Below are 21,872 nucleotides of genomic sequence, written 5' to 3' on the forward strand. Positions count from 1 at the left end.
CAAAAGAAAACAAAAAACACGATGAGCAGCAGTCATCAACAAAAGAAGTCTCCTTCTATTAGGTATGTTTATAAGCTCAGCAGGGGAGGAGTCAGTCAGTCAGGAAGTTGCTGAATGGAGCAGAACAATAGTCTGTGAACAGGCCACACCTGGCCTGGACACCTGGTGAGCTGAGCAGCAGCAGCAGCAGCAGCAGCAGCAGCAGCAGCAGCAGCAGCGGCGGCATAAACACGCCCCCAATCGACACTTGTGTGTGCCGCATCCCCTGCAACAGGAGGCGCAAAACAGTAAGACTGTTTTGAAAGTAAAGCAACAAGTTGGTTTATATCAACACCAGGAACGAAATGAATGTGTTTAAATTCAAACCTCACAAAAACAACAAGAAATACGCATAAATCATTTCATTGTGTGCGAACATTTAATCTGGATGAACTGGGCTGAATTAAACTACACAAAAATGAGTTGGATCGTAATGGATGCAACACTGAACAGGCACAACATTATGACCAAGCATTGGCAATCTGTAACCCTAGCATAGCAATATGATTCTGATATCGCATCAGCAATAAAACGTCTTCAGCTGTTTGAACTACTTGTGTTTCGGACCGGCACACATGGGTCAGGCTTCGCTCCCCACATGCACCGAAAAGCCTCTGCTGCATTTCCACTTCTCACGGCTGTCTACTACTGCAAACCTTGTTAAACCGACTGAAATCCTGATCCTTGCCACTCAGTTCCTGCTTCTAGCACCACAACAAATGAGAACAAAATGTTCACTTGCTGCCAAATATATCCAACTAACAGGTGCCATGATGAAAGGATGATCAGTGTTATTCACTTCACCTATGAAGCCCTGATCTGACCTTACAAAATAAACTGAAAACATAAACACATATTATGATTTGATTAATTCATCATTAAAGCACAGCTGTGCTTAATTAGTACAATTATCAAAGTTCTAGTTTACTTATGTTCATCTGCTGATAGGTGGAATGGGCAGCTCTTCATGACGTAATGCTGACAGAAAGGGCTTAAAGCCATGAATAGCAAAGCTCTTGTGTTGCTTTGCTTTGGCACGTTTTCCAGCATCAAAACAGGAAAAGCAAATGACACCTGCATCACTCAGGAACAGTTTCCCATCTTCTATAACTCAACTTCATTACAAAACAAGAAGCTAAGTGCTTTTTAGTGATCAATCTTTTTAATAAAACACATTCTACATAATTAAGCAAAATTTCAACACCTCTGTGCCACAAGTGCTATCCGTGGTGCTGAAACTTCCTACGTTTATTCTACAGGCCAAAAAAAATGAGCCAAACATTTTCAAGCAACCATAACTTTCTGTTTGATAGGCTTTTCTTAGAAACCAGTAAGAGTTCGATGGATTTTGGAATATATTTTAGGCTAGAAGATTTGCCAGGGTCAAAAAGTTCAATGTCAAAACAAACAAACAAACAAACAAACATATACCTTGCTGTTGTGGAAGATGTGAAAGCTACTTCAAAGGGAAAAAGGACCATATTTATTTTTAGATCAAGTGCTCCAGTTTGGTTTTGGAGCACTTGATCCAAAACCAAGTGCTCCAAGTGATAAATGGCATGGATAAATGTCATTTATCTACACATTAATCCATGTCTAAATGAATGGGATTAGGTAAATAATCCCATTTATTTTTCTTAGAGGTGAAACTCTGCAGAATTGTGAAAGTAATTAAACGATTGTTGTGCCAGTTTCTGTGGTTGGGTGTGGATAAACTATTGAAATCAGACTTTGTTGCACAGTGAGCGTTGGTCACAGTTCACCTACCTTTTATATTTTCCATTTAGACACTTTGAACAAACAAGGTTAGTGTGATATCATCCGTGCAGAGCGGGGAGGAAAAAAGGATATGGCCACTCAGTGATTTTCTTAGCGTACTTCCGGACCACGTTGTCCTCTCCGAAGATGAAGAGCGACCTGTTGACGGTGAAGCAGTTCTCCCGAACCGGGATGGGGTTGTACAGGGCCATGGTGCGGGCGCGCTGCGCTTTGGTCTGCTTGAACGCCGGGGAGATCCCACCTGTGGACATGGCCGCTCCATCGCGGTTCCTGTTGCGCTCCGATCCTCCATCCCCAGAGCTCAACAAGCCCGGGACGTCGTCTCCAAAACGGGCCATTCTGTCGGGAAGACGGGGTTGAGGAGAGGAGAAGGAAAGCGGGTTATTGGGCTACAGTCCTCCACAAAGCAGGGCGCGGTGCCACGATCACAGTGCCAGCAGCGCGTTGAAGAGATCTTGTTTGGTTTCAGTATTTTGCGGAAACATAATTGCTGACCAAAGTTGAACAGACAGACCCCAGAAAAAATATTTTAAGTCTCATAAATAATAGTAATAATTAAAAAAAAAGTAAGTCAACTCCTCATTTAGCGATCCGCCGCTTAAAATGAACCTGTCGGCGCTGCTTCATTTCACTCCATTTGCATCCATCAGGCGTCTAAAGTCTGGAAAACAACATCTGCAACAGGTCACATCCCCAAACTGCAGGAGAGGCAGCTCGATCCGTGGATTTCGTTAAATAAAGCAGCAACACTCCACCGTCTAACTGAGAGCGCATCTCTCCTCTCTCCTCTGCTCTGTTGACAACCTGATCACCGTCCTACCACTGAGCACGACGGAAAAATTGAACTCAAGTATTTTCCACAACATTGTTTCCCTCGAAAACAACACGAACAAAAGCAACCTGTCAAAGAAGAAGAAGAAGAAGAAGAAGAAGAAGAAGAAGAAAGGAAAGAAAAGACTCAATCTATTGGGCTGCGGGAGGACAATAAAGGAAGGAAGCGGGTCCAGTTTTCCTGCAGTGTGTGAGAGCAGAAGGAAAGGACACAACTGCGACAGGACCAACATACCTCACCTAACCTAACCTCTGTCCAGCCTGACAGCACATAAAAAGAAGGAAAACAATTATAACCATGCAAGCTGCAAATGATAAAAACAAACAAAGGTAGATTTTGTCCCCATATTTCAGCTAATTATCCATTGCGCAGAGAGTAACGCGAATCAAACAGGCTGTACAAGTTTGATGATTTTGCAGATCATCAAGCACGTTTTCACAAAGTAAACATTCATGCGTTTCACTGGTGACCGGTCAGCTGCCATATAAATTGGTGTCACGCAATATTCGTTTGTTGAGCGTGCGTGGTCACGCGTCAGGGCAGACAGCTTTATGCTGGTCACGCATCAGAGCTGACGGTTGGGTGTGAAGGTGGAGGGAGTAAACACCTGTTGTGGAACATCGAGCGACAAAAAAACCACTATAAAGAAAGACAGCAGCACGCATCTTTAACTAATTACAGGCTTCAACGCCAGTGAGCTGCTGCTGCTGCTGTGTGCTGGCTGCAAATAATTATGCTGGAATCATTTTTGAATGGTTCCCCAGCAGAAGGAATTATTTAAAAAAGACAAAAAGGTTGCTAAAGATGATTCTGGTGTAACCTTATAGTCCTCTATCTGCAAAGTTGCTGCAAATAAATCTAATGCAAAGGCCAAAATCAACCTAAAACGGATTAAAGATGCATCTGTTTCAAAAAGCTTCTTCCTGTATGTCATAAACTTCCATTACAAACACTAAAAGCTGCAGCCCATGAAGAATGAAATCATTATTTAACAAATCTACTGAAAGCGATCTGGGGTTAGGCATCTTCCAGAATATGCATTTAGAGCAGGATGACAATCTATCGTGAGTGGATGAATAATAATTTGTTCAACTTTTAATGGTTTATAATGATATAAGTCGTTTCTTTTTTTTTTTTTGGAGAGTTTGGTTTACTTGTTACATGAAGAGCATAAATGTCCTCTGCAGTTTGGTGACAGCTACACAGAAAATACAAATATGTATATATAAAAAAGCTTTCAAGTAAATTTCTGTTTTATTCCAGTAGCAGAAAATCAAAACTTGACAAAGTTAGTAAAAAGCAATATTTTAATTTCAGTAGATTTAGTTAGACTATGAAAAATCTTGGATTAAGAAATAATACCTTTTAAGAAAAGCAATTTAGAACACTGATTTTTTTAAATCTTGCAATTATGTATATGAATTTTGTTTTTTACTTTAAATTTGGCACCACAGATTTCAACTGCAGAAATTTGCTTGGAAAATTCACCTTAAAAAAAAAAAGCACTTTCAAATATTGTGACCTTGTGGTGACCCCAGCAAACACAATCAGCAGCAGTAGACAGAGGCGGTTTCTGATATGGATGACATGGGCAACCGTCCAGGATGGCATCTTGTGTGGGGTGGCATGAGACCCATCCATCCTCCCGTCTTCAAATCAAAGGCAAATATCTTTTAAGTTGTTTTTTTTTACACATACAGCATTTTCATAGCCACTGAAGGTAACATAGTTACTTGATTGTTATGATTTTAGTCTTTTTAGATCACATATCCATGAGACAAAGACAACATTCATTCTTTAAACGAGACAACAAGTCTCTAATGAACCACTGCATGCTGTGCATCATATGAGAGCAGATTTCTAACTAAGCAACATTAGTTTTCCTCACAGGCTTCCCTTTAATGGGATGACTAGGAGGGTGGAAGCAGAACACAATGCAGCAGCTATCAGCACTTCATTTAACTAGGAGAGAAAACTGGTGGTAATGGGTAAGAAGACAAGGAAAAAAAGGGGAATTGAACCACAGGAGAGAGCGTGAACCAAAACACCGGCACTGATGAGGATTTTGTTGATGGCAGTATGACGAAGGCAGTGATCAATGGCGTGTGGCCTCCGACTCATTAGAGCTCGAACACATTACAGGAAATAAAAATAGAACAGACGAAAAAGCATCAAATTTGACATTTCTGCTGAGAGGACACCACACAACTCTAGAAAAAACTAGTTCATGTCAGAAACTGCTTTATGCTGAACCAGGCAATGGTTAATAAATTTGCCTTTCATTCTGCTTAATAGCGAGCATGTTACACACTGCTTCTAACAGAAGAATATATGGAGAGGTGAAAGGTGAGAAACATTCAAATGAAAATCTAAAACAAACTATGAAATGGTTTCATGTGCAATATAAATCCAGTTGTTCTGTAAAGGCCTCAAATGTTTGTTGGAGAAAATTAACGAGCAAACAACATCATGACAACGATCAGACGCAGGCAGACAGGGAAGAAAGTTGTGAAGAAATATAAGACATTTTTAGGCTATAAAACAATATACAAAGGTTTGAAAATCTCAGAGAGCACAAAAGTTGAAAGATTATGAAATAACTGCAAGAAGTGGTAATTCACCAAAAATTGGCAGGCTCTCAAAGGAGAGCATTAACAAAAGAAAAATGTGGTAACTCTGGAGGAGCTGCAGAGATCCAAATCGAAAGAGTGGCAGGAAGAGAGCCATTGCACTACCATCCAACGGTGACACATGTAAACAACAGCATCATGCTGTGGGAAAGCTTTATTTCTGAGAACAGGGCGAACCTGAAGAAAGAAAGAAAAATTTCTGAAAGGCTTCACTTTCCAGAAGGAAAATGCCCCAAAACATACTGTTAGAGTTATAAGTCTTAGATTAAACCATATTATTGTACAAGAATTGTTAAGCCAAGATCCAGCCCTAAATCCACATAAAATCTGCTGTAAGACTTGGAAATAAATTCTTACAGATGACATCTATTCAGTTTGAGTAGCAGAATGGGAACATTTTCAGTCTCTTGGTGTGGAAAGCTGGCAGAGACAAACCCCAAAAGGCTTGCAGCTGGCATCGTAGTGGCTGGTGGGTCTGCCAAGCATCGATTTAAACAGAATAGAAATGCATGCCAGAGTTTTCATACTTTATTGTAACCTTGTGTCTTTTTGAAGTCAAATCCTAATTATCAGATACTTTGTGTTATTACGTCACATAAAATATCAACACATATAGTTTGTTGTCGGAGTGAAGCAAAATAAAATAAAATAAAATAAAGTGCTGAGAATACTTTTACTGTAGATTTGAGTGAAGGACCATTATTCACCAATGACAGAACAGAGATAGAATATTGGGTAAAACTGTCATCTGGTGTTGTGACATCCAGCCCAGGAATGCAGGGCTACCGAGGTTAGCTGCCGTCATGAGAGCAGGTTGACGTTCCCTGTTCTGGTAACAGGACTTACTGCTGCCACAGAACTGAGAAACAAGATCCAAAAGATAGAGCGACTGACCAGAGATACCTCTTACCTGAAACCTGGTCATAACTGACCCGGCTCTGCCAAATCTGGTACAAAGTTGATTGACTATCCTCACATGTGCTAACAAAATGAACTCTTCCCACAAACGCAGCATAAAAACCTTCAAGTGTATTCAGCATGTCTGTATTCTGTCTTTTGCTCCTCTTTGGTGACCAGGAAACATTTTATATTCTTGCCAGATAAAACGTTCCCATCTGCTGAACTCCTTTCTAACCATAAACTAATCACAGTCACCTATTTTTAAACTCTAAACTCCCAACTTTAAAACATGTTAAAACGATGGAAGTGATCAATACCAGAGCAACAAAACATTTTCAGTGTATCATGACCATTTATGCTTATTTTGGTATAACTGTACACAGCTGGTTCACTAAATTGCTTAAAAAACATAACAAACAACTGATATCTATCAAAAAATCTTACATTTTGAGGAATATATTTAAAGGTTAGCCAAAGTCTTAGATTACGCCTCATTTAACACAAGATTCAAGACGGTAATTTATCTATATAATAATTTTTCAGTTTCCCCAACATGACTGCTTCTTTTAGAAGAAGCAAAAATTGAACCCATCAGCTAACGCCAGGCAAATAAAACACCAACAGACAGACAGAGGTGAGGAATCTGAGTGTGTCTGAGCTCGACATGTCAGCACATTTTCATCAGAGTGGAGAATGCTGCTGATGACGGCTATGGGAGGGCCTTTAATTGTGCAGTTACAAATGAGAAGACCGAAACACACTCAGGGAGCAGCAGGATCACACCACACCAACATCCTTTGAGAGTTTCGTTATAGTTTCTCCAGTGGTGATCTTATTAGTTCATTCCCTTCATTACCACATTACCACATTGTGAAGTTCACTTTTAATGAACTTCACAAGGTTTATGTTGTTTGGTTTAGGAGAATTGAAAACTCAGAATAATATAACGTTTAGCCACAAGAGGACTGGATTTAGTCCCAGGTAAGTTTATGAAATAGAAAAAAAAAAAGATTAAATCAAGGAAACAATGCCACATGTTGAGAACATCAACAGACAAAAGCACAGAGAAAACAAAAGATGTAGGAAATATACTGACGTTTCAATGCTTACAGGCTTCTTGTTTCTTCAGAAAACATTTCAGATCAACCTTTGAAACGCAGTGAGAAGTGAGGCTGCGACAATTCCTCAATGACTCGAATGATTTGATTTCAAAAATCTCTCCCTTCGATTATTATGTTGTTTATTTTCCCACGCAGTTACGTGTTTCACAGGGGAAATGTATCCACAGTGTTTCACACCGTGTTTCTGTTTACATTAATTGTGATGAAGATAGACAGGAGACTGTAAGTTCAAGTCTCTATAAAAAAAAAACAAAAAAAAAACAGAGAAGCAAAGGTCCTCAACAAGTTGCATTGCATGATAACCGTAACAATAACTTTTGCAGATGGATGTACTTCGGTGGACATAGTCATTCTGTTGTGAGAGCTTCAGGCAGATGGATGACCTTGACTCATCTTGAACAACCTGAGTCCAGATGTGAGTAAGTAAATCTTAAAATGATGAGCTGTAATTATTCGCCTTGCAGAAACCTCGGAGAGAACAATAAGTTAGACGGTAATGGTGCTGAGATAATCCATTACGATATGAAGCTGTCTGAACCCAAGTTTCATTTCTGCCTTAGTTTGTTCCTCTGTTTGTTTGCTTCTTGGTGTATTATTATGTTTTGCATTCTTTAGGTTAATGTTAATTTCTTCTCTTCTGGGTCTTTTGCCACTTCCAGCTCTCAAGCAGAATTTAAGATCTCCTCTCTGCATTGTTTTATTCTTGGTTTCTCTGTTATTCTCCATGACTTTCCTCCATTGTTACTCCTGTTCTCTGGTCATCGTTCCATATCCTGTGCCAGACGGTTGCAACTTCCTGATAGACATTTGTTTTCTTTAATTCAAGTATTCTCTGCCATCATCTATGTGCTTGAGTCCTCCTCTAAGATCAAACATGAAATATTATAATTAAGAGATTATTTCATCTTAAATATCCAGGAAGAGCCTATAATTGTTTTACCATCAAAGACATTTTTTATAAATATTCAATTTTATAAATATTTGCATTCCTTTGCATGAGCCCTTATTGTCAAACTCATTTAAATCTTGTCACTTATACTGTTTATCAATATACTAAATCTTCAAACACACACACACACCATTGCACAATTACATATCATATTCAGTTTCACATTCTTTTGGATCAAAGTACGTTATTTTTAATTTTGTCCTTATAAAGTATATTATTGCCAATTCTGTTTTGATATATTCTACATTTCTACATGTGTGAATCTATGTGCTTTAATTGCTGCTGTTACACTTGAATTTCCCCACTGAGGGACAACAAAGATTATTTCTACTCTATGCAAACACATAGGTTATGTCAAAAAAGGCTGAAAATAAATGTGTTTAGCTTGAAATCTGTCAGGCATTCAGTTCAATCTGACAAGATCCACTGGAACATTATCAGTATTTAATTGTTTACTTATCACAAGGTGACTGCTCAAGACTGAGGAGACCTTGGTGTGAAAATACTTTTGTTTCGATAGCATTCAAACTTCAGCTGAGAGAGTCATGTGGCCAAGTGGGTAGAACAGCTGCACCATGTACTGAGGCTGTCATCCGTCGGTGCAGCTGTCCCCAGTTTGACTCCCATCTGGGTTATTTACTACATGCTTTCTCCCTTTCCGCCCCCTTTCCTTTCTAGTAGCTACTGTCGAATAAAAGCCACCAGTGACACACAATCTCCCTCCAACTCATACTGGGGGCAGTGACAAAAGGTAAATATGCAATTTCAATCAAATTGTTGGATTTTGCATTAATAACATCAACATATATAATCCTCACGCCTCTTTTTTTCCCCTCGTCGTCACTGTCGGTGAGCATAGGTATTCATTCTACTGTCACCTGCATCAAGTTTAGGTATGCAGGGGAATGAGTGTACGACAGGCCAAGTATAAAGCTGGTGTGCAGAATGTGCATGCATGACACCTGAGAAATAAACAAAAAAACTTGCTGAAAACCAAGCCTTCTCTATAACCCAAACACTTCATATTCATCCATCCAACCATTTTCTAACACCCTTGCCCCTGGTGGGGTCGGGAGCTGCTGCCTATCTCCAGCGAACGTTTTGGGCAAGAGGCGCTGCTGTCAACAGACCCTAATGTTTCCCCAAAAAGTTATTTCCTCTCTGACATGCCTCTAAATTAAATTAAACTCTACTTACAACAGAAGTTACTTCTGCTAACAGCTGAATGCCCTGGATCTTTTTTATTTTTATTTTTGTTTTTTAGGGTCATCAGACCACAAACTATAATGAGTGCACAGTTTTAAAGTAAACACTTTTGTATGTAATGTATCGAACATGTACATCCAAACAGAGTCCTCTGTTTTCTAATAGACAGTTTGTGGATTCTGAATCCTGTCACATGTCCAAAACCTCAAAATAAAACCTATTAAGTTGCCTAAAAATAACCAGTGTTGGGTCAGTGTGCTTTCGTCCAGAGTGCACGTTTCAACATGACACAGAAAAGTTTGGGGCAAACACAAGAGACACCGACAGAGGACAAAGCTAGACCCATTGATGTCGGTGGATGAAGAGGCCATGGGATTGGACTATATTTAGCTTCATTGAGATGTTAATTGTAGAAACATGAGAAGAGCAGAGTGTGAGTGGTTGGTTGTGTGGCAACAATGCTCTATGCAATGCACCACCAATTGAAAATCTGGGCTTTGCACTGGGAAATGGTTTTTGATCACACAAACATGAGTTATTACCAGAAGGTTTTCTAAAATCAATACTCATCTGTCTGCAGCGATACACTGAAATAAGAGCATCTCTGCAATTATCAGGACCAAAAGGAAATGATAAGATGAAACAAATTTAACCTGCACAATTTTTGCTTTTTGCCTGTGTTACCCTTCCTCTGTTGTCTTTCTCTCCCACTTCTTAACATCTCTCCTCCGCTCTTTACCCAACCCAGATTTCTGTCTTCGACTGTTGTCTTGCCCTTACTTGTTTCCTAGCAACAGAACTGACATGCCCCCTATTCGCAGCCCTGCAAAATCTGTGGTTGTGACTCTGGATTTTATAGCACAGCCTATATAAATCATGCTTCCCCACAGGGGGTTGAGTTATGTTCATTGTTTGCAGACATACGACTCCATTCGTGGGCATGCTGCTGACCTGGTTTCCTTCAGATTAAAAGTTTAAAGTTTTCGAAGCAACAGTTGGGCAGTGAACAATGTTCATTCGTCCATTGCTTAGGGAAACGAGGAGCTCTGCGTTGTGCTGCGATGTCGCTTAATGTGAACCCGAAGCAAACAGCAAATCATTCCAGGAGGTCTCAGACAGATCCTGAAGCCAAATATAGTTGACATGAAAACACTGCAATGCAGTCATTGGCACTGACGCTGCCCAAATCATCCCTGCCGAATTCACATTCCTCACCAGTGTGTTTCAAAAGGTCGCCGAGACAATTTCAAAGATGCACATATTCCAAAACAGCATGTATATAGTTATGTATAGGTACATTATTTGCATAGATAACTGATTTGTAACTTAAGTGCTATTTATCATTTTATTTTTCTAAACTACTAGTTGGCAGCATTATCCTGAATGCCTGCACGTAATGAGAAAAGCTTATGGTTAAGGAACAAACTATATATCACGCTGCAATTTACACTTCGTTTTTTTATTCCTACCATTTTGCTAAACCACGGAAAACCGAAAATCTATAAATCCTCACGGTACGGAAGATAACGTCTCTGTTAATCAAATGAAATCTGCAGAGATTCAGGTGTTCATAGTTTTGTCTTTGTGCTGTTGACGATCTGAGTTAAATTCGAAGGCGTTAACGTCACACTCATTATGTTTCCTACCAATATGCAGCGATCTGAATTCCAAACTCTGCCCTACATCGTGCAAGTTTTTGCTTGGACTGAATTCAATTAAGAGCAGCTCCTCAGAGAAGCTGAAATAATGATTTTTGAAAGGCAGTAGCTACCATCTGCTGGCAGGAAAGAGGTACTGCAATTGTTACTGAACTGAAGATTTGATTAGTTTGATTTAGATTTATTAAGTAAGCGGGCTGTACTGTCTGTTTTATTGTTTTCTTATGTTTGGACAGGCTGAAAACATATTTTCCAAAGGGCGCCCTAAAGCATAATAAAGTTTAATAATTTAACTGAATTTTTTGGGACAAAAAATGTTTTAGGAAATAGAGCTTAACTTAACTAGATACTCCCAGGTCTGATAACCTGAAGAATAATAACAAAAATAAAAAAATAAAATAAAAACAAAAAAATACATTTAAATAGAACATGTGCGGCATGTTCTAAAAGGCCACCAAAAGGTCCTTAAAATAATCATAGATCATTCTGCAATCTAAAGAAATTTAACAACAGTTGTTTACATTAATTAGTCTGAAAAGGAACACAAAGCTTTGAGCCACACAGAGAGCCATCATCCACAAACAAAGATTTCAAGGAGCAATTGTTAACATTCCCAGCCTCCAAAATTACTCCATCAATGAGAACTCACCAATAAGTTCAAAAAGGAACCCAGAACAATGTCTAAAACTCACAATTCAGACATAATGAAGGAGAAAACAGCATATCTTAGAACATTCTAAGACCAAAACCCTTTCATGTTCACCAAGGCGTTGAGAAAGTTTTTCTTTGAGCTGACAGAAGTGTAACTGTCAGCCCAAAGAAAATGAACATCACATAAATTCAGAATTTTTTTATTATGCAACTACAATAAAATATATTTGCCTGATAAGTGCTTGTCAGAGAGACAGCCTGAGGGAAGAAACTGTCTCTCTCGTGACAACTGTTTGCAAAGAGCACTCTGTATCGCCAACCTGAAGGTAAAAGTCTGAATACTTTGCATGCAGGATGTGTGGAGTCTGCAGACATATTTGTGACCAGTTTCTGGCTGTAGACCTGTACAAGTCCTGGGTGGAGGAAAGCTCAGCCCTCAAGATTGTCTTGATGGACCTGATTGTTCAATGCCATGTAGAAAATGACCCCAACTCCTACAACACCTTGTTCTTATACATGTAAAATCTCTGCTGGGTCTTCTTCTGAACAGTGTCTGCACAGAAAGTTGTAAGTTTTAAGTCCAGGATTAAATCCGTTTGACAGCCTCACCTTAATCGAACCGTTCCTGCTTAAAACCTCTCCAATGTGATTAACACAACTATCACAGACACTGGATGGCAACCAAGGGTTAAACACCAAGGGTTAAACAACCAGCTGATTCATTTAGGATTTAATTACTTTTATATATAGAGGACCAGGTTGATTGGAATAGCTTTTCTCCATAGTAAATGAAACCATCATTTGAAAACTGAATTTTGCATTTACTCTGGTTATATTTGTCTAATCTTGAAATTTGTTTGATGTGTGGGAGGGAGCAAACACTTTTCCTCAAGAGAAGAAATAAGTAACTTGTTTCATAGGAATAACCTGAGATGACGCACTGACATGTCCTTCCATGTTGCATTATTATTATTATTATTACTCACATTCCCTTCCAACTCGTTCAGAATAAAACAAGAATTAAAAAAAAAAATCGTCAATCATTCATAGACATCTTGAGAATTTAATAAATAGAATTAGAAAAACACAAAACTTTGATGTCGTCATTGCTCTCCCACATAAACCAGAGTATGAGTCCTTATGCTGTTAGTTCAAGGAAACTCACTGAATTTTTGTTGGTAATGGAACCATCACTTTCATTCAATCATTTTTGGCAATGAAAGTGCTTTTCTTTTCTACCCAAAAAGAAAACTTGTCAGAAATTCATATGAAGGTCCAGAAAATTTTTTTTAGGTTGCTTGTGAATGTGTTGTTTTTTGGGGTTTTTTTGCTGGCAGGATAAAAGCTTGTAATAAGCTGCAGGCAGTTTGAGGAATATTCCTACTAGTGCTTCATAGGTCAGCAGTTTGAAGTTGTTTCACAATCAGCACATGATATAAAAGCACAAAAGGAAAAATCGGAACATTGTACATTTAATATATATGAAAAATAAACTGTTAACAAAAGCATTTTCTTGAGATAATTAGAAATGCACAAAAATGCAGCATGTTATTGGTGTTTAAGCTCATTTCTTTTTAAATCTAGCCAGCTTTTTCAAATATCAAGTTGGATCAAGACTTGCGTGAAGAAAAGATGTGGTACTAATCTCACATGCAGTCGCAGATCAATACAATCAACAGAGCTGGCTGTAAATTAACAACTAGAGCTTTGCAAAGGCTGGTCAGTTACAATGCAGAAGGAATGGAAATGTGAAGAAAATAAGGATGTCTAACAAGCCCAAACATGATTAAAACTGAATCAAAAATCCTCAGATTCTAGACAGTCACTTAAATAATGAACATGTGAGTATGTGTGTGTGCTTGATTTTGCTCTGATTAGACTCACTATCCGAGCAGCTGCAGATTAATCAGGCTTGATTTTTCACTCCACAGGACATTACATCCCCACATCATTACCTAATGGCTTCTTAAGTGGCAGCTGCTCTGAACTAGGAAGCGTACCGTGCAGATGAGCTCAACTCAAGCTGCACTGAATCACGCCGTCTGGTGGGTCACAAAATGTTAATTCAACACAAGCAGGATCAAAATCAACGTTTAGCATGAGCTGGCAGAAATTTGATACAGTGAATCATCAATTCTTTGTGAGGTTTTTATCACGTTTCGTGAATGTATTTGTTACCTGTTGCAGGGTTCGGGTAAAGCAAGCCAAACAGGAGCTTCAAAACAAACAAACAAAAAAAAACATGAAATGTCTTGTTCTGAGAAAAAAACAAACAAACAAACAAACAAAAAACCACTTTGTTATGTCAGCAGTGATGTGAATTTATTCTGTTGGACATTTTTCAAGATATTTACCTATTTTATAACAAATGTTTGCCTCGGAGGGAAGAACACAATTCATTTGCCTCATGAATGCATGAGGCATGAGCTCCTGTGTGGGCAGTTCGCAGCAGCTCCACTAGAGTTCGCAGTAATCACACAGTGAACTCCGGTCCTCCCACTGTGGATATTGATGACGTTTCCGTTTGCTTAGCCAGCATCATTCTTTCCATTTGTCAGAAAGCTCCCTCCTGGCACAACATAAGTCATGAAGCCGCAAAAGTTGGACTCCATCTGGTTTGTGGAGTGAATTGGAAGTGATGAATGTCTCACATGCACTTCAGGTGTGTTTCTGGCTTGTTTTCCTGCACATTAGTCTCTAAAGTGCAGCTATTCATGCTGACCACATAATTACTGCAGCCATCACTGAATTGTAATCGTAAAACAAGGGCCAAAAAGGCAATTTGGTAATAGCTGAAGCTCCACACAAAGCTCAGTTTTGCTTGAAAGGACCAGTGTCTGAAAGAAATCCTGCTGCACAACAAAGTAAGCTAACAGCACTGAACTCTCAAAGCACAGCACAGCCATCTTTGATATTTTAATCAAGAGCTTTGAATGAGTGAATGGGGAGAAAATTCAAGGTCTGCAGCAGGGAGGACGTTCATTCATTCATTCATACCCCCACCCACCCTGGTGTGTGAGGACTTTAATGTCCAGGGGAAGGACGCAACACCACAGTCACAGCCTGTATGCACATGTAAACACACATACAGGAATAAGAAGAGTATATTCTGTTAAATATACATAAAAACTATGGAGGATCATTTATATATTTGAGACCTTTTGAGTTTTTTTGAGAGAAAATTACATTTTAAAAATATGCTGGGAATGTGTTGTGCATTCAAATTACTTTGCAGTGGCGTTTTTCCATCATGAATCCTGCAAGTGGATATATTAACAGGCTTTTCTTACTTCTATGCTAAATAGTCAACTGCTGTGATGGATTTATAAATATACAAATCTAAATCAATGTTTCTTATACAAAGAGGCACCAATGAGGAATTTTATAACTTATTTCTTAATTTTGTTTCGCGATTTCTCCTTAAAAGTTACACAATAAAATATTGTTTTTACTTTTTGAATGACAAATGTACCTATGTAATCAATAAAAAAAATGCTTGCAGTAAAATAAGACAATTGTCAAAAATAGCTCAAATTGAAGAGTCAAATCTTTAGAAACCTACAATTACGGAAAAAGTCCTCAGGGTTATGATATAGAGACAACTCTAAATAAAGTTCAAATAAAAAGGATCCAGAATATCTCCTTTACTTCAAGACAGAATGTACTATTGTAAAATACTTTATACATTTATAAAGTATTTTTTGTTATAAGACATAAAAAGATAGAAGCTGTATCAGTTCAATATTTTGGAGGAGAAAGCTCTGATTTACTGCTATGTGTTGGATATTTTTTTATAAATCATATTTTATTTATTGTAGCAATAAAGGGGCTTTATGAAGACTTTCTGTCAAGAAAAAAAACACATGGCTCCCATCTTTTTGTTTTGTTTTAAAATTGGATATACGTTTCAAAACATAATTAATTATTCTGTGGCGTATTTTGCGAGAGATGATTTTGATTTTAAAGCAGTGCTTGTTTTCTTGACACTCAAACTGTCGGTTGAGAGAGATTTAAAGTCAAAAACGGGGTGAATTTTAAAAAATGCTACTTACAATCACTTTTTTCATAATCACTGAAAATAACACAAAGCCTGTTTTAATGAAATTGGAAGTCCATTTTACTGATAAGTACTTCTTGGTTTGATTTTACAAGGGAACACTCAGAATATACTCGCATATTGAACAGGCTGAAAAATACAGGTTGGACGTTACTTTGCTTCCCGGTGTTCATTATGAAATTGAACATAAATGTCTTCCTGGGGTACCTGAACGTAGGCACAGAGCAGAATTTTTATTGTTAAGCATCGTATTGTTTTTGAACATGGATATGCACTAGAAAATCAAGGAGCATGTTGCTGTCGTGTGATGCAAATGGAGGGAGGTGGAAGTCATATTTCACAGGGTTTTCTCAGGGGAGTGAGCTCCTTCCAGCAAAGCAGGGCATGTGGCTGCAGAGATGCATGATGATAACAGATAAAGATACGCTGCACTGCAACAACAGAGCTTAAAGAACGGGGACACAAGCAAAATATTATTTTGGAAAGAGGAATGTAGGCCATTACCGTTTTGAATAGCTGTATTTTATAGTGTAATTACGAAAGGGAATAAAGGTTTATCACTTTGCTACTATGATGGAGAACACTATCAAGTGGCTATTTAAAAAGTAAGATGTCTGCTTATTTTTTTAGATCCAACTAGAAAATAGGCTTTAGTCAGTTCTTTGTAATGAAAACACCAGATTTATCTTAAGAAATTAACACAATTGTTAAAGTAGTTCATTCCATCTGTTTTCTAGCGCTGCAAGTCCTCTTTAGAAGGCTGAAGTGTCTCCTTCACATGGTTAAGTAATTGGCTGACCTGCCGCAGATATAGACAACCTGAAATATGCAGACGTAGCTAAAGTGACTGATCAGTGATGGAATTATCTGATATACTTACTATATCAGATAAGGACTGTAGAACTTCAAAGCAGAGTTAGGTATTAATTAATATCCCTAGTTTTGAGCAACTCACAGAGTGTAAACCCGCAAAGTCATGGTCATAGTAACAGACCTGGCAAGAATAGCATTAATCAGGATAGCAGCACATGGTAACTCTGGAGGAGCTGAAGAGATTCACAGCTCAGGTGGAAAAATCTATCGATGGGGCAGCTGTTATTTGCCTATTCTCTAAATCTGGCACAAATAGAAGAGCAAGAATAAAGGCATTGTTGAAGCCATAATTTACCACTAACCACGTCAAGTTTGTGGTAAGCTGCCTAAATAAAAAATCTGGAAAAAGATGTTCTGGTCAGAGTGAACCACAACTGGAAAATTTTGCTTCGTGGAAATGATGTGCATGACGGAAAACTGAACACACCATCACCACAGGTAAACAAGGTGGTGGCAGCATCATGCTGCGAACATACTTTTCTTCATAACGGACAGGGAAAAGTTGGTCAGTTCATGGAAACCTGACAAAGTAGAGGCTACTTTAGATTAAAGTATATGAATTTATCATGACGTCCAGTTGATTATAGGTGATAAAAAAGGCATTGACATATGCACAGTCTTGACAAGACAGGACGAAACAGATCATAAATTTAGTTCGAGACCATTTTCTCAAACTAGAATAATTACAACAATCAGTGTAAAATCCTGCAAGCCACAAAACAATCTGGAAACAATTCAGCTGTAACTAGACATAGCAAAATAATATAGTTTCTTATGATTAATGCCATTATCTCTATTCCGCCACTGCATTGTTTCTGCTCAGCATGCTGAAGAAATATTTAGACATCGTCTCCTGACAGATCAGATATCGTTGGAAATCTCTTCGTCTCTGTGACAGTCATCAGCAGTGTCAGCTCGCGACAAATTGTCATCCGAACGCAGAGAGACAGGGAGCGAAAATAGGAAAAACAAATGAAATTGGAGGGTAATTGAGAGCACAAATGCAGGAATAGATTTCATCTCTTGCAGCAGAGAAAGAGAGACATACTTGGTCAATAAGCAAACTTAACAGCTTGAATGAAGTGAAATGAATGCTGTGTAGACAGCGAGAAAACACGTTTTAAACAACTTTGTCTAATTGCCCTTAACGACGCTGCTATCCGTAGACTCTGTTTTCCTTAAGAGATGCACAGCTTTGTGGCAACCAAAGCCGCTATTCAGCGTGTCATCATTAATAATTCAAATGTGACAAACTGCTCTGACATTTACACTGCGCTGGGGTGTCTGTCTGACACTGACAGAGGGACAATAATGAAGTGAAGGGCTCTGCTGCTGCTGTGAGCTGATGCAATTAGAAAGGTTTAGGCCTCAAAAAGTGTTTAACCTTCATTGGTAAAACACTAATGGTGGAAGCTGCGATGACCTTTCGAGAAATCATTCACTGTCCTTTAGTTGAGATTGAGCTGCTTACAGTACACACAACTGGTCACATCCTGTCAGCCAAAGCAGCGTGGAAATGAATCACCAACCAGGTTTTCATGATGTTTAGACTCTTATAGTTTGTTTTATATTGCAGTGACTTTGTTTGCAGTTTCACATACTTTTGAGGGATGAAAGTGAATGTGCGAAGGAGCTGCAGACAGACTTGGGTTTTAAAAAGCTTGAGACCTGCAGTTCAGAGGGTCGAGAACGAACCGACGAGTGGAAGTCTCAGAGGACGGCAGAGTTCAGAAAATCTCGGAGCCGAAGATTTCTGCAGAGATGCAACAGATTGTGGTAAGAGGCCATGTCAGTGGTTCCCTGACTAAATTGGTACAGAGCCATATGTGGAGCCCATTGCGCAAAAGAGGTAGGAAGGAGGCATGGAAAAATGAGAGAGGAAAGAAGGGAATAAAAGAATGATAGAAAGAACAAACATCTGGAGTCTATAACAGCTGACTCCAGATGTTCTGAATCCAGTTCACTCTTTGTAAATCTCCGTCAAATCTTTGAATAGATTTTGCTACAAAATCCTCTCAAAGCTGCAGCTATCCATGCTCCTGGTGCACCTTTTCCAACCACACCTTTTCCTTCCACTCAACTTTCTGTGAATAGGCTTGGATCCAGAACTTCCATGATTGTGCAGTCTACTGATCCAGAGTGAGACACCGTTTAGAGACTCAAGAAAGATTTGGTTAGTTAACTGACCAGAATGTGACACCATAACTTTCTGGTCTTTAAATTGTACGATAGTTTAATTTTCTGAGACACTGAATTGTAGGTTGTTGTTATTTGTAATTTCAAAAATATACAAATGTTTTTTATATTACAAAATCACAAAAAAAGCTTCAAATATTTCCTGCTATGTGTAACTAATTTATATATGATGTTCACTTTCTGAAACCTTTTCATAATTTTCTAATTTTCTGAGATGTACTTGCATGTGTTGAATGGACGGAAAGGTGCTGTGGGAACAGTATTTTCTTATGTCATAATTCTCCCAATGCTTTTGAGAAAGGCAGATACACAATAGTTTATCTGGGGTACAGTACGGATCCACTCAGATGATGAAATAAGAAGCCCTGAATCACTCTTTTCTGCTGGCCGCCGCATGGCTAAATAATGAGCTCCGTGTTGTAAAAAGACACTTTTATAATAGCAGCTCCAAGCAGAGAAGTGAGATGTAAGGCTTTATAGATGGTCGGAGACACAGTTAGAGCGTTTGTGTCAGACAGAGATCACAGGACTCAGGGATCACAAAGAGTTTATCTAAGCCTCTGAACACCCCTGTCAAAAGCTGTTCCAACACAGCTCTGCAAAGAGTCAACGACGGCACAACCCACACACTGCACATAAAAACAGAGATGATGGCTTCACCATAGACCTGCTGCAGTTCGTCTGCCATCTGTTTACCTCTGAAGACTGCAGCGTTTTCTGAATCTGACTCCTATGAAGTATTACATTGAATGGATAATCATGCATTTGAAGTTTTATGATATTTTAAAATAATTTGGTCCTCAACTTTGATTTTTTTTTATTTTTATTGTCTTTAATCCCCACTGGGTCAAAACTCTATGCAAACTTCAGCAAACATAAAATCAAATTTGGACAGATGTTGCTCAGCAGATCGCAGAGAAAACACACACTTTTAGTCACTACCAGCAGGTTTTAGATATAATTCTGTCAGAATGTCTCTACTTGGAAGAAAAGGTGGCACTCAATGGAATTGGTTGCTTTTCAGGAACAAAGACAACTTTGAAGCAAAGTGAATATATTTTGAGGATGCAGATTGCATCAAGCCACTGACTTGCAGCATTCACTCCTCCTAGGTGAACAGAGCAACCATCCATTGTCACTTGCACTGTGTCACTGACTTTTGTTTTACTGTGCATTTCATCAATAGTGCAAAGAATTGCAGCTGGATGTGTCGTGTCGTATCGGCCACTTGACTCGCTGCAAGACGCAGCAGCGATGATGGACCGTGTAAAGATGTAAACATGTCTTTGACTCGTAGTAAATATAAAAGACAAAACATGAGACAGATCAAAAATAGAAACATCAGAGGTGCTATGGGAGAACAACATGCTGGACTCAGCTGTGTCCGCCCTGCAAAGCTAATGATTTTTCTGGAAAGAGTCCATTTTTTTAATGAAAGTCCTGTTGCTTCCAGCTCACATCATAAACTGCAAGGCAAGTCAAACAATTAATTTACCGTCCAACTCTGTGTATGCAGCTTTGCTTTTAGGGACACATTAAAACAAAATACTACGCCTCTCTGCATTCTCATGTCACAATGGCTACACATTCATTCGGTTTAATTCAGACTGTTTTGTAATGTTTTGTGATAACATCATCACAATCAGATGCTGCAGACTCATTGATCCCGTGTCTCTTTGCTTTAGAGATGAGCTGATAATTTGATAAAAGCCTCTAGACAAAAACAAAAAGAAAAGAACACAGGCATGACATCTGTGAACCAGGAACGGTGAAAATCACTACAAACCAAATAATGCATTTAGTATGTAACCTCAGCCCAGCTTTAATTGTACACACACCCAATCCACATTACATGAGATTAATATTATTTGTCTCCGACACTGACAGGCACTGGCACCTAGAAATGGGTCTTGTGTCACAGCTGGAAAGCCCTGCTACTCCCTCAGTCTGCTCAGACTTAATTTCCAAGTTCAGTTTAATGACTCATGGATGTAACATATGCTGCTAGTGCTTCAACAGCCCTAACTGCTTTGAATTTCTGGCTGGCAGCATTTAAATGAACCACAACACCCACACGCCTAGTGGCTTTCTTTTACTGTTTTTCTCTCCAGTTTTTGTGAGACCATTTGGAGAATCGGACTTGTGCCAGCAGCACCTGCCACGGGGCTGATGCAGAGTTTGATGTAATTTGCTGATCTTTGCTACCGACTGGACCCTGCATGATTGTTGACAAGCCTGATCAAAATGTGTAAAAAAACAAAACAAAGAACAAACTTAAAATAAAGTGTGATGGAGAATTGGCGACCGGAAAATACAATCACGCAGTTTTCTGGAATAATCTACAACAGAGATATAAGGATGCTTTTCATACCCTGTCACCATCCTCGTCTCTACAAAGTGGCATGATAAAATCAGATCCTTGCCCAGCAATGTTTGTTACAGTTCCAGATGTTTTAAACTTTTTAGATATTGCTCTGCCTGCAGTCATGGCCATGTTTATGCAGCTTTCTGATTCATGACGACACATCAAGCGATATTTCCTACATCTTTCCTATTTTTAAAAGAGGGTTAGTAGAGATTAACAGAAATACAGCACATCTAGAAAATAGTCACAGGACTTAACTTTTTCCACATTTTCAAATTGTATTAAAGAGGCAATATTATTATTATTAGGCTATCACATTTTCTTCTGTCTCTTTAAGCTGTTTCCGACACTCCGCCTTCAGCACTTCATCACAACAATGTTCCTCCATTATGCTGTTTACAACCATTCTTAGGAGAATGGGTCATATGATAAGCTCAGCAGACTCGCATTACTAGACAAAATTTCTACACAAAAAATACCCCGCTATGACAACATGGAAAAAAGTCTGAAATCTTTGATAATTTACTAAAAATGGAAAACTAAGACGTGACATTTATGCAAGTATCCTTCTGTAAAATGAACCGTTGAAGAGCAGTCTGGAGCACGTTTTCATAAA

General features: G+C 38.7%; 1 protein-coding gene across 3 annotated transcripts in view; it reads right to left on the reverse strand.

Annotated features, from left to right (window-relative positions):
* The window catches only part of cacna1ea (calcium channel, voltage-dependent, R type, alpha 1E subunit a), a 98,747-nt gene that overhangs the window by 58,971 nt on the left and 17,904 nt on the right, over positions 1 to 21,872 (reverse strand). For all 3 annotated transcript variants that reach the window (XM_016671809.1, XM_016671808.1, XM_007552798.2), the window contains exon 3: positions 1,891 to 2,157. In XM_016671809.1, coding sequence (XP_016527295.1) covers positions 1,891 to 2,157 — 267 coding nt within the window. The remainder of the gene's footprint in view (positions 1 to 1,890; positions 2,158 to 21,872) is intronic.

This window comes from Poecilia formosa, unplaced genomic scaffold (genome assembly GCF_000485575.1).
Source record: "Poecilia formosa unplaced genomic scaffold, Poecilia_formosa-5.1.2 Scaffold52, whole genome shotgun sequence".
In the NCBI taxonomy this organism is placed as follows: domain Eukaryota; kingdom Metazoa; phylum Chordata; class Actinopteri; order Cyprinodontiformes; family Poeciliidae; genus Poecilia; species Poecilia formosa.